We start from the raw sequence: 13,142 nt of genomic DNA on the forward strand, positions 1-13,142 counted from the left end.
GTGTGGTGTCGTGCAGAAACATCTCAACGAGTGAAGATATGGAGTCAAATGCGGTTTAATTAACGCAGTTAGACAGAGTTGATTCCACCCCGGAACTTAGCGCGCGCATCGGAAAGAAGTATATATTTGTAGTCCTGCCGCCGCAACCATGTCATTGCGCTTATAGCCTCTGTGACAGCCAGCGCAGTTTTGCTTTATCCTCCCCCTCTCCATCTCGTCTCCGTTTGTTATCCAACGTGAAAGGCCGGGGGTCAGAATCCGGACCTAAAAGTACCCGTTCCCTGAAACACAGAACCAGAAGCAAGTGCCGCATGCGCAGTGGCTCAGGGTCTTGACCCTCGCGCCACGGCCACACTTTCCAACCAGGCAGGTGTGGTGTCGTGCAGGAACATCTCAACGAGTGAAGGTAAGGAATCAACCTAGGTTTCATGAATAGCTGTAACAAATTTAGACTTTTGTTTTTTGTGCTTAAGCAATCCTAGAAACAAATTTTTTTAGCTTTACGTCCGTCACTCAAAATCAATTTGTATCTCCGACACCCATCACTGGTTTGACAGATTACCTTAATCCTAAATCGAACAAACAAAGAAGTCCCACTAAATCACATAAACAAACAAAGTAGGGCCGGATCCAGGAATTTTTGAAAGAGAGGCTTCACCGTTAGCAGTTATTTAAAGCATTACTAATTGTCTCTTTTCTAATAAAATTATATGAAATTATTGAACCACGCCTATTAAAAATAAGGGGGTTTAAACCCCCTGAACCCCCTCTCTGGATTCGGCCTTGAGTTACAAGTCATCCTACATCGAACAGACATACAAGTCAACTATATCAGATAAACAAACAAGTCCAACTAAAGCAGATCAACAAAAATCAAGTCAGTCGAAAACTTACCAACATAGAGTGAGTCTAACTACAGAATATCGTAAGTTAGCTACTCATCCAATGGCAAGAGGTAACATGTAAAAATATATTACAAAAAGTCTATTCTGTGTAACGCATATTCTTAACACAGGAACGTCTCCTCTACCTCAGAAAGATTGTAGCTCTCAGGGTTCTAATCTTGCAGCGTACTGTTAACAAAATCCTAAATATTGTATAATATGTATCAACAGGAATTCTGTACACAATATTGCTGCAGCATTTGTTAGTGCACTAGTTTTGATCGTCGTGATCGTTATCATTATTGTTTGCTGTAAACGAAAATCAGCTGGAATTGAACTATGTTAATTAACTAAAGACCTCTAGCACTAAAACATGATCGTATTTTGCAGCTCACAAATGACCACAAGACTCAGACGTTCAAACAACTGAACACATTTATGCAAACAGGTAAGCTGGGGTTTCTAAGATCGTTATGCATACACATGTATTAAAAAAAATAATTTAAATTTTAATAAATGTTTGCAGTTAATTGGTCTTAAATTTGTAATGCTATCTGACACGTAACGTGCTTTAGTGTAAAGTAATTATACGTAATGAACCTAGATCAGGGCAAACAAATTACGAAAGACAACTTGCTATCTCTAGTAAATGTATTTTTATTTACATATTACTGTACTCTACTGTATACATTTTAATATAATTGCGTCTACTTATGGTTTTGATCTAGCTAGTTAAATAAATATTACATTTTACGGTATATCTGTTGCTATCTATTAGCAAAAACGGACAATTTACAAGCTTTGAAATTGAGACTGACATACTGGTTATTGATACTGAGAGACATAAATGCCAAATTCCGATCAACAGATTGCTGTGTTTAATAATTGTGCGAATAGTATGTTAACTAATTAAACAATTTACCAGAGTTTATTTATAATGTGGTTATATAAACGTGCGTTATAATATTTGTTTTACATAAAGTGCTAGACTTACTTACCGAGCGTTACTCTCCACATAAAACTGGCATTTACCACCATTATTTGTATCTGTACATGTATATAATATTATATATACGTATAGTATATATCGAAACAGCAGTATCTGCTTATAGCAATACAAATGTGTTTTTGTTAAAAAAATTTTAAAAGTGTTATGTTTAATGATCTGCTTATATAGTCGATTTATCAAATGTAGAATTACAATCTGTACACGACACTGCGAACGAGGTCTACGGGAGTGCTGAATTCGAATTTCCCAACGCACGTGCAGCTCCCGATGAAGGAGTGGCAGCTGATCATGACGAACACGACGATGTATACGAGACGGCAATGCAGAACAATACAGCTTACGGAACTACTTGATGCGATATACTTCAGCATGCATCTAGCCACTGTGCTACTCAGTGATAAAAAACTTTTTTGCATGGATGAACGAATGCGCTCGTGATTGCTGAAAACGGAAGTCAAGAATGATATAAGCAAACATCATATATACACGTACAATACACACGTACCAAAAACTAATTAAGTTTTACAAATCATTTACGTTCCAACTGCGCGTGCGTCTGCGCATGCGTGTTGTGTTTGTAACGTTGTTATGATGTCATAATTTTTTGAAATCGAAGTTTCTCTATGGTTGCTGATGTAAATAACAATTGCAGTTTGCATTGTTGTTTACTAGCTAAACGTTGCATGCAAGCCGATGCTGGAGATCTACAAGCTAAACAGAAAACAAATAACATTTTCTCAAATTATGTAGATGAAATATCATGACTACAAGCAGTTAAGCTGACGATTACATGTTGTCTATGCAGTAGAGCGTAAAGATAAGAAGTTCCGCACTTGCTGTTGATGACAACTTCGTCACACCACGCGGAAGTAGGAGTGAACACAATACATCAGGCCACCACCAGTTGCAGCAAAAGACCTTTGATCATTCAGTTGGAGATAGCGCGTCGGCATTTCGGAGTCCTAACCCAACCAAAGAGAGAGTGGTAATCATATCTCCTAGGAAAGGAGACCTGGATACTTGTCAGTAGTATGAGATCATCGCTTATACTGTGTCTGTCACTCGGAGCAGTTATCAAGTAACTGAGCAAGAATACATATGCGGTAAATCAATGCAATTTTGTCGCATTGCTTTGACATTATGAAGTGTATTGACTTTGTCTGTAGGTTTAGGGCCTCACAATTATAGCCTCGACTCTCCAGCTTTTACCATCTACCAGCTTCTGGAAAGACGCGTTAATCTAACTATTCCATTGGCGGGAACCCAATCAGAGTCATATAGATGGGGTTTTTACAAAGGAAATCCTAAATTAGAATGTGAAACATTTCAAGTGCTGCGTAAATATGCAATTTTCGAAACAATCAAATTGAATGTTAGTGTACTTCTATTAAATTCGAGTTACAACGGAATTCAAATCGAAAGCTCTCAAGTTAGAAATGAGAAGAGACGTCGAGGCAAGCGTGTTACAATTAACACTGGCGGTAAGCATTACTACACCGATTTACATTTTAGAAGTAAATATCTGCAATAAGTTCACATTTAGACTTTCCTGCTGTCGACCTAGTAAACGCAACCATTTGTGACAACAACATTTCTGTGTGCGTCAATATCACTGGCACTCCGCCTACTTAACTACAATACAGACCCAAGAAGACGTCAGTATGGCATCTAAAAGTCAAACTCAGTTTTGTTCTACATTTGACAAACCTAGCGACACAAACATTGTAACTGTCTTCATTACTGCATTCAATTGTTTTGGAAGTACTACTGCAAATGCATCCATCAGTTTTATAAATGGTAAGTATGAACAATATTTAAACAAAATTATAAATAAAATTCGTCTTGTTCATTCTATGTAGATATTTCTCGTTGCAATTTCACAACTTGCTCAGCTTTTGAAAGTTCCACATTAGATCCTCACCAGCTTGCTAGTACAGCGAGTGCTATTCCTTGCAGGTAAGATCGTATCTTGTGTGTAAAAAGATTACTTAATTATTTAAAATTATATTAGACCTGACAATTAAATACGTCTACATTACTAGTGTAGTACATTGTAAAGAATACTAGCAGATGGCCAGGGTTTAATTGCCAAAGCAAGAGAGCAGCATTTACGTTTAATTAATTAATTATTACACAAATACCTGTGTGGTGATCTGCCTTTCTGTTACACGTAATAGGAGGAGATCTCTTAGGATATTCGTATTTATTAAACAATTTACCAAAATTCTTTTGTATGTGATCATCTAGACGTGCGTTATAATATTAGTTTTACATAAAGTGCTAAGCCTACTGAGCGAGAGTTACCCTCCACTTAAAATTTGCATTTAACACCCTTATTTATCTTTAATTTGTCTCTTTAACGTATCTGTATATATAGCAAAACCACAGTATCTGTATAGAGCAAATACACGTGTATTCTTGTTAGATTTTTCTAAAATTGTTATGTCTAGCATTATCTGCTTATAGAGTAGATTTATCAAATGTTCATTTACAATCTGTACACGACACTGCGAACGAGGTCAACGAAAGTGCTGAATTCGAATTTTCCAACGCACGTGCAGCTCGCGAGGAAGGAGTGGCAGCGGATCATGACGAACACGACGATGGATACGAGACGGCAATGCATAACAATACAGCTTACGGAACTACTTGATACAGCATGCGTTCAGATACTGTACAAGCGCACGCTACCTAGTGATAAAACAGTTTTGCATGGATGAGCGAATGCGCACCTGATTTGATACACTCGTACCAAAAAACTAGCCTCTTTCTCAGACTCACGTCAGCCGGGCAGTGTCCGGTTCCCGTATAAGACGGGAGGCTTTAAGTATTATACGGGAACCGGACACTGCCAAGCTGACGTGAGTCTGGGAACGAGGCTACCAAAAACTAACTAAATTTACAATGGACGTTGCAACTGCGCGTGCATCTACATATGCGTACTGTGTCTGTAAGGTTGTTTTTACGATCTCATAATTTTATTGACCTAGATAGAAGTCTCTCTGTGGTTGCTGACATAAATAACAATTGAAGTTTACTAGTTAGCTAAACGTTGCATGAAAGCCAATGTTGGAGATCGATCAGATACTGTATACAGAAAGCAAAAAAAATTTTGTCGAATTACGCAAATGAAATAGCAAGTATTAGCATGTCTTACAAGCAAGTTAGTTGACGAATGCATGTTGTATGTATGCAGTAGAGCGTAAGGACAATGTGTACGCACTTGCTGTTGATGACACATTCGTCACACCACGCGGAAGTAGGAGTGAACACAATACATCAGGCCACAACCAGTTAAACAAAAGACCTTTGATCATCCAGTTGAAGATACTACGTCGTTGTGTGTGAACATTTCCGACGTAAAACCCAGTAAAAGAGAGAGACGTAATCGAGTCTGGTAAGAAAGGAGACCTGCTGGTATGAGATCATCGCACATAGTCTTTCTGTTGCTCGGAGCCGTCATCAAGTATGCAGTAACTGAGCAAGAATACATATGCGGTAAACCAATGCAATTTTGTCGCGTTGCTTTGACGTCATGAAATGCGTCTGTAGGTGTAGGGCCTCACAATTACAGCCTCGAATCTCCACAATTTACCATCTACCAGCTTCTAGAAAGACGCGTTAATCTAACTATTCCATTGGCGGGCAACAAATTAGAGTCATATAGATGGGGTATCTACCAAGGAAATTCTAAATTAAAATTTGAAGCAATTGCAGTTCTGCATAAGAAAGGAATTTTTGAAACAATCAAGTCGAATGCTAGTGTACTTCTACAAAACTCGAGTTACAACGGAATTCAAATCGAGAGCATGCAAGTTGTTAATAGTGAGACTAAACATCGAGGTAAACGTGTTACAATTAACACTGGCGGTAAGCATTACTGCACTGATTTACAGTTTAGAAGTAAATGTCTACAATATGTTCACATTTAGACATTCCTGCTGTTGACCTAGTAAACGCAACCATTTGTGACAACAACATTTCTGTATGCGTCATTATCGCTGGCACTCCGCCTCCTTCTGTTACAATACAGACCAAAGAAGACGTCAGTATGGCAGCTAAAAGTCAAACTCAGTTTTGTTCTACATTTGACAAACCCAGCGACACAAGCATTCTAGCTGTCTTCATTAATGCATCCAATTGTTTTGGAAGTACTACTGCACATGCATTCATCAGTTATATCAATGGTAAGTATGAATAATAATATTTTAAACAAAATTATAAATAAATTTGTTGTTTATTCTATATAGATATTTCTCGTTGCAATTTTACGACTTGCTCAACTGCTAAAAGTTTTACATTAGATGCTCAACAGCTTGATAGTACAGCAAGTTCTATCTGGTGCAGGTAAGATCGTATCTTGTGTGTTGAAAGATTAGTTAATTATTTAAAATTATATTAGACCTGATAAATAAATAAGTCTACACTAATTTAGCATTAGTTTTGCGTATGTTACGTAGAGTACTTTAGCTTAATTGTTTGTCTTTATGATAGAGTTTGATTTTCAAATGCACCAGTTCTCAGTACACTAATGTTGCCACATTTTATAGAAGACTAGCAGAGGGCCAGGGTCTACTTGCCTGGGCAAATAGAGCAGGATTCACGTTTAATTAATTAAAATTAGCACAAATTCTCGCGTGATGATCTGCCCGTTCCCTTACACGAAAGAGGCGGAGACAACACATACTCCCGAATAATTTGTTTTCCGTATATCCGAATTTTTTAGAACCCGGATATAGTAAAAATATCTTACTCCTACAAACGTCCCCGATAAGAAACGACACGCTCCGTTTATACTGTCCGAGGTCACAAACGGGCATTTCAAACTTGGTGGAGATCCATTGCCCCGTTCTAAAGAAATTCGAGCGCAAGTGGCGGCTGGCTAGAATTCGATAGGCAAGAAATAGCGTCGTCCCAAGACAACTCTGAAAGACACCTTCACTGTCGACCTAGATCGTGCATGCACTCATAGTTTGTCATGCAAACTTTGAGCTGTTGTTGCTCGGTAGTTACAGACAGACAGACAGACTAGAAGGGTAGCGTGACATGCCCATCATGTGTAGGCGTGGACGTAAAATTGTGAACTGTAAGTACGTGTGAGGACCAAAGCTGTGTATATACAGTATATAAACCACATTTTTTCCAGTCTGGATCTACCACTGATTCTACCATCAGTCATTGAAATCCAATAAAAGTGCGCGTGTTTTTACAAGTAGGCGTATCCAGTAGCATCGTAAAGCTTAGTCCCCTATTTCTAGAGTTTACGCTACGCCCCTGAACAGAAAGACAGACAGATCAGACTTCTATTTAGAGAGATTCAGCTTAAACAAAAATTACTAAAACTTACTGCAGAGATATTTGCATAAAAGATATAGTCGTCATTGCGTCTTTTTGCTGCTATTTGTTGTATACGCAAAGAGTCTACGTTTCTTGGATAGCTGTAACCAATTTAGACTCCTTCCTATAAATATTGTACTCTAGCTTTCTTAGGAATAAACAATTTGTTTAGCTTTACGTCCGTCACTCAAAATCAGTCTGTTTCTCTAAGGCTCACCACTGATTCGACAGACAACCTCACAACAAGTCCAACTACACCAGATAAACAAACAAGTACTCCTAAATCGATCAAACAAACAAGTCCAACTACATCGGATGAACAAAAGAGTACTCCTACAGCGATCAAACAAACAAGTCCAACTACATCGGATAAACAAACAAGTACTTCTACATCCATCAAACAAACAAGTCCAACTACACCATATAAACAAACAAGTACTCCTACAGCGATCAAACAAACAAGTCCAACTACACCAGATAAACAAACAAGTACTCCTAAATCCATCAAACAAACAAGTCCAACTACACCAGATAAACAAACAAGTACTCCTACATCCTTCAAACAAACAAGTCCAACTACACCAGATAAACAAACAAGTACTCCTACATCCTTCAAACAAACAAGTCCAACTACACCAGATAAACAAACAAGTACTCCTAAATCCATCAAACAAACAAGTCCAACTACACCAGATAAACAAACAAGTACTCCTACATCCATCAAACAAACAAGTCCAACTACACCAGATAAACAAACAAGTACTCCTACATCCATCAAACAAACAAGTCCAACTACACCAGATAAACAAACAAGTACTGCTACACCCATCAAACAAACAAGTCCAACTACATCAGATAAACCAACAAGTCCTCCAATGCAAACAAGTTCAACAACACCAGCTAAACAAACAAGTTCAACTAGAGCAAATCAACAAAAATCAAGTCAGTCGACAACTTACCAACAGAGATTGAGTCTAACTACAGAATATCGTAAGTTAGCTACTCATCCAATGGCAAGAGGTAACATGTAACAATATATTACCAAATCTCTATCCTGTGTAACGGATATCTTAACACAGGAACGTCTCCTCCACCTCACAAAGATTCTAGCTCTGAAGGTTCTAATCTTGCAGCGTACTAATAACACATTTCTTAATTAATTATTGTATACTACGTATCAACAGGAATTCCTATATACATTATTGCTGCGGCAAGCGTTGGTGCACTAGTTTTGATCTTCGTGATCGTCATCATTATTGTTTGCTGCAAACGAAAATCAGGTGAACTTGAGCTACATGAAACCTGTAGCACTAAAACATGATCTTTTACGTTGCAGCTCGCAAAAGAGAATTGAACTCAGATCTTCAAACAACTGCACACATTTACGCAAACAGGTAAAGTGCTTTGTCTAAGATCTTCCTGCACACACATGAATTATAACTTAATTCAAATTTTAGTGAATGTTTACAATTTACAGTTTTTCTGGTCTTAAATTTGTAAAGCTATTTGGCATATAAATTGCCTTAGTGTAAAGTAATTATCCCTAATGAACCAAGTTCAGAGTAACAAAATACGATAAAAGACAACTTGGTATCTCTAATAGATGTATCTATATTTACATATTACTGTATGCTACTGTATACACTCTAGTAGTGTCTACTTATGGTTTAGATCTAGCTAATAACATAACTATTACATGTCATTGTATATGTGTTGCGATCTAATAGAAATATGACATTCAGAGACATAAATGCCAACTTCCAATCAACAGATTGTTGCGTTTGATAAGTGCACGAGTATGTTAATTAAACAACTCACCAAAATTCTTTTGTAATGTAATCATATAAAAGTGCGTTATAATATTACTTTTACATAAAGTGCTAGGCTAACTTAGCCAGCGTTACCCTCCACTTAAAATTTGTATTTATCACCCTTATCTATCTTTCATTTGTCTCTTTAATATGTATCTGTCTGTATATATAGTAATACCGAATATCTGTATATAGCAATACTGCAGAAACGAAGTTTTGGTTAGATGTGAACGTCGACGGTACCCCATCCGATTCGATGACGTTTTTGCCGTCCAAGCAAAACCCCAAGGCAAACGACGTGTTATCGACTCCTTTCGAAGAAGAATCTGCTGAACAATCCAAACTCTCGACTTTTCTTTCTAACGTCGTTGAAACGCATCCAGCTGCTCGGGGAGAACCGCTACATCCAGACAACCAGGCAGCTTCAGCCACTGACGATGATAGAAAATCAGTAAACCAGGTATCGTCGATTTTGTTTATTAATTAACTGGCGCAAATATTAAAAATAGTTAATTTAGGATTTGCCTCAATACAAAGAGACAAGTATTCAAACAACCTCTACAGTGAACCCAGGGAAGCATTACGCTTTACCAAGTTGTTCAAACGGCTCTGGACCCCGGGATTCTTCGAATCCACAGGTTCCTATTCCGTTCTATGAAGTCATTCCGTGTCGGAAGGCCGAAGAAGTGGATGACGTCAACAATGTGACGTTGGTAGAATCTCGGGTAGAATTCAACCAAGACGCGAAAAATAAAATGGGGAATTTCAAAACAGCAGAAGAAGGAGGGTCTCTTCAAGTTACTAAAATTTATGCTACAGTCGACATGGCCAAGAAAACAACCAAAGAAGAACCTCCAGCAAAGGTACTTAATTTAAACTATTACAAATTACTATATATTCGTTTTAATAGTTAATTTAAATATTTTAAATATATGTAGTTTAAGTTACTTGTTAATTGATTTACTTAAATTAGGTATGGATCTAAGTAATTTGACTATATACGTGTATTATGCTTTTGTTACTATCTTAAATCTTAGACGAGTGAAGTTCAGTATGAAGAGCTAGAAACGAGTTGTTCTTGCTCAATCCAACAGCAACTAGCAAAACCAAGTGTCGTATATTCTGAAATGAATTCTGAGCAACCACCGCCCAGAAGCGACAAACAGAAACTCTGAGAGACTGAGAAACGCAAATTTTCAATCAACGGTTTAACATTCTTCAAACATCAAATTGTCGCTGTTTAGTTGGTTTCAATTTTCAGCATTAATTTCTAATTTTTGCATAACATTTTTAGATTTTTTGATTGTCGACTTCAGCTGTAACGTTGCTAACAGTTACAAAGAGACAAAGCATTCGCTTTATTGTACTGTCAACAAAATACACAAAAACTGGTCTTTGAGCTACAACGTAGTAGTAATCATGTGTCAAACCATAGTAATACTGAATTTGGTTGTGCGTGCATGTGTATTTGGTGTGTGTGTGTGTGTGTGTGTGTGTGTGTGTGTGTGTGTGTGTGTGTGTGTGTGTGCGTGTCTGCATGTGCGTGTGTGTATATGTGTGTGTGTGTGTGTGTGTGTGTGTGTGTGTGTGTGTGTGTGTGTGTGTGTATGTGTGTGTGTGTGTGTGTGTGTGTGTGTGTGTGTGTCTGTGTCTGTGTCTGTGTGTGTGTGTGTGTGTGTGTGTGTGTGTGTGTGTCTGTGTGTGTGTGTGTGTGTGTGTGTTCTTTCAATGACAAAACACGTCTCTTCCTCAAGAAAGTTTGTGATCTGCTACCATTATTTGACGCGCAGATAGCATGAAAGACACTTACAGTTCTGCTTTCTTCATAAATGTAAATATAAAGATAGGAATATCTGGAAATCCTGCGCCAGTTTTCGTTTGAGAACATCGGCAAAGTGTGATAAAACAACTAATTATAGTCTAGAGGCGATTGCCGAAAGACAAAAACATTCCTCAATTTAGCACTCTGCATATACGAAATGGTCGATTCTCGACGTCTTATCAGCGTATACAATGCACAAACGGTAGAAGAACGTCGCTCTATCTACGAGCCAATATCTACCTAGGGCTCACGCATGCGCCGAGCAGAGTAAATGGCCAATTGAAGGAAAATTCAATAGAAGGATGCACTGCATGCGTACGTACGGTAAGTTAAGAGATTTAGTAGAATGAATGCGTGCTGTTTATGACACATTAGTTGTCATGCGGAAGTAGGAGTGAAACTTACTAGTCACCCATGCAGAAAATATCATGAGCTTTGTCCCAATTTCCTCATGAGATACGCCCCTTTCTCATGAGGAAATTGGGACAATCCTCATGAGAATTATGGCTCATGAGCCGAAATTCATGCGTACAAGATCATGAGATCCGACCTTTTCTCATGAGCCTCGACCCTGAATTTTCTCATGAGCCTCCTGATCTTGCCTCATGAAGCTCTTGATCTTTTCTCATGAGCCTCATGAGATCATGCTCGTCAGACGACCGCTCGCTGTCCAGACAATGTAGGTTATTTACGCATGCGTGCCAAGGGAAATAGTCGGTGTGGCTGTGCAGATGCGCGTATGGAGTGAATTCGTCGCTGTTTCCTCGGTAATTTATTTTTAACAGTTCTATTTAGTCAACAACTATAGTGATACTCTAGCTAGTAAAGTTTCTCTTTGATCTAGCTATGCTTGTGCTTGTTGCTAGACACTTTGTTTACAGCTTACCAAAGCTCGTGCTCATGGAAGCGGATCTCCCGGATAGAATAATTGAACCAGCGCTAACACAACGGAGAAAGTAGCACGCGCGCACACACACACACACGCACACACACACGCGCGCGCGCGCGCGTTTATGCTTTAGTTAATTAAGGAACGTTAATTTGCAGTGGTAACATGTTGAATCCTCTCAGAAGATACATTTGCTCTTTCACCTGTGTCTTTTTAGAAAGCAAACATCATTGAGACTGGGAGATGTCACATAGAGTTCCAGATGACTTGAAGGGTCTGTTTGATGCCAGCATCTCTGTTGAGATAGATGTTCTCACATTCACAAGATTGGTTGTATAGGAAATGGTCAATATTCTTCATTGAAGTATGACACACTATTTAGGAGAAACAATTATAAAAGTTTACAAGAGACGATGATGCAAATGCTGAAATATTGTACATATTTCTGTCTGTTGGAACCTAGCTGGAAGGATGAGAAGTTTGAACATGATCTAACAGCATCAGTTGTTCATCCACTAAGAAATGTTGGTCCTTGTGCTCTTGTTGAAGCAGCTATGCAAGACGATGTGATCACAAACTGGCCGATCGAGACCTGTAGTTAGCGCAAAGGCTAGAATATCTTGAGCTACTTTCTGTAAATAGATTACTTTGCAAGTGCGCATCAATACTTAATTGTGAGGGGAGACATGTAATTGTTGAAACTCTCAATGATATCGAAGTAGATCTGTAATCATAGAGACCACGCTGCATGTGAACTTAATTGATACAAATATAACTAGAATGGAAAGTGTGTGTATCAATCTATAGTCAACTATATAACATAGCTACATCAAGATTTTGCTGTCCTGCTTTCTTGATTTGACGGTCAGTTGGATCAAAGTAATTGTACTAAAGGCAGATGTTGATATTGAAACTACATATTTGCCATAGTGGTGGTCAGATATGTCTACACTTATCAACATTTCAAAACTTCGAATGACTCGTATTGAGGGAAGAAACTTTCAATTGAATTTAAACTTAGTAGATATCTTACCCAATTCAACCCATTAATAGAAATATAACTAGAATGTATAAAGAATGTGTATTTACAATATTCAACCATTTTATATTATGCTATAGCTACATACATGTTGTGCTGTTTGTAGCTCCACTGCCAGAGTTGAATCAATATATTTATATTATGTAAATATTAATATCAATTTTTAAAACTTTTTCAAAATATTAATACAGTAAATAGAAGTTTTGATGCAAAGTTTTACTTGTGAAACTACATATTTGCCAAAGTGGTGGTCAGATATGTCAACACCTAACAAAGATTTCAAAAAAATTCGAATGACTTGTATTGAGGGAAGACAACTTTCAATTGAATTCAAACTTAGTAGATGTCTTA

At 37.9% G+C, this 13,142-nt stretch overlaps 1 protein-coding gene and 1 long non-coding RNA gene across 2 annotated transcripts; both read left to right on the forward strand.

Annotated features, from left to right (window-relative positions):
* Positions 1–6,209: 6,209 nt before the first annotated feature.
* LOC134177159 (uncharacterized) lies at positions 6,210–10,441 on the forward strand. The gene is made up of 8 exons (XM_062643903.1): positions 6,210–6,240; positions 7,403–8,250; positions 8,310–8,348; positions 8,415–8,510; positions 8,567–8,624; positions 9,237–9,501; positions 9,560–9,904; positions 10,079–10,441. Exons 2-8 carry the CDS (start codon positions 8,106–8,108, stop codon positions 10,214–10,216), a joined length of 1,086 nt encoding a protein of 361 aa, XP_062499887.1. The 5' UTR covers positions 6,210–6,240; positions 7,403–8,105; the 3' UTR covers positions 10,217–10,441.
* A 1,119-nt stretch (positions 10,442–11,560) lies between these two features.
* Positions 11,561–12,539, forward strand: LOC134176785 (uncharacterized). Its single transcript, XR_009969353.1, has 2 exons — positions 11,561–12,026; positions 12,092–12,539. It is a non-coding gene; the product is annotated as an uncharacterized LOC134176785 (long non-coding RNA).
* Positions 12,540–13,142: the final 603 nt, after the last annotated feature.

Source organism: Corticium candelabrum, chromosome 3 (assembly GCF_963422355.1).
Source record: "Corticium candelabrum chromosome 3, ooCorCand1.1, whole genome shotgun sequence".
Taxonomy (NCBI): Eukaryota; Metazoa; Porifera; class Homoscleromorpha; order Homosclerophorida; family Plakinidae; genus Corticium; species Corticium candelabrum.

Coding starts and splice junctions, on each gene's coding strand:
- LOC134177159 (XM_062643903.1), top strand. CDS start 8,106: ATGCAAACAAGTTCAACAACACCAGCTAAACAAACAAGTTCAACTAGA. Junction 8,251..8,309: donor TACTCATCCAATGGCAAGAG/GTAACATGTAAC, acceptor ATCTTAACACAG/GAACGTCTCCTCCACCTCAC. Junction 9,502..9,559: donor ATAGAAAATCAGTAAACCAG/GTATCGTCGATT, acceptor TAGTTAATTTAG/GATTTGCCTCAATACAAAGA.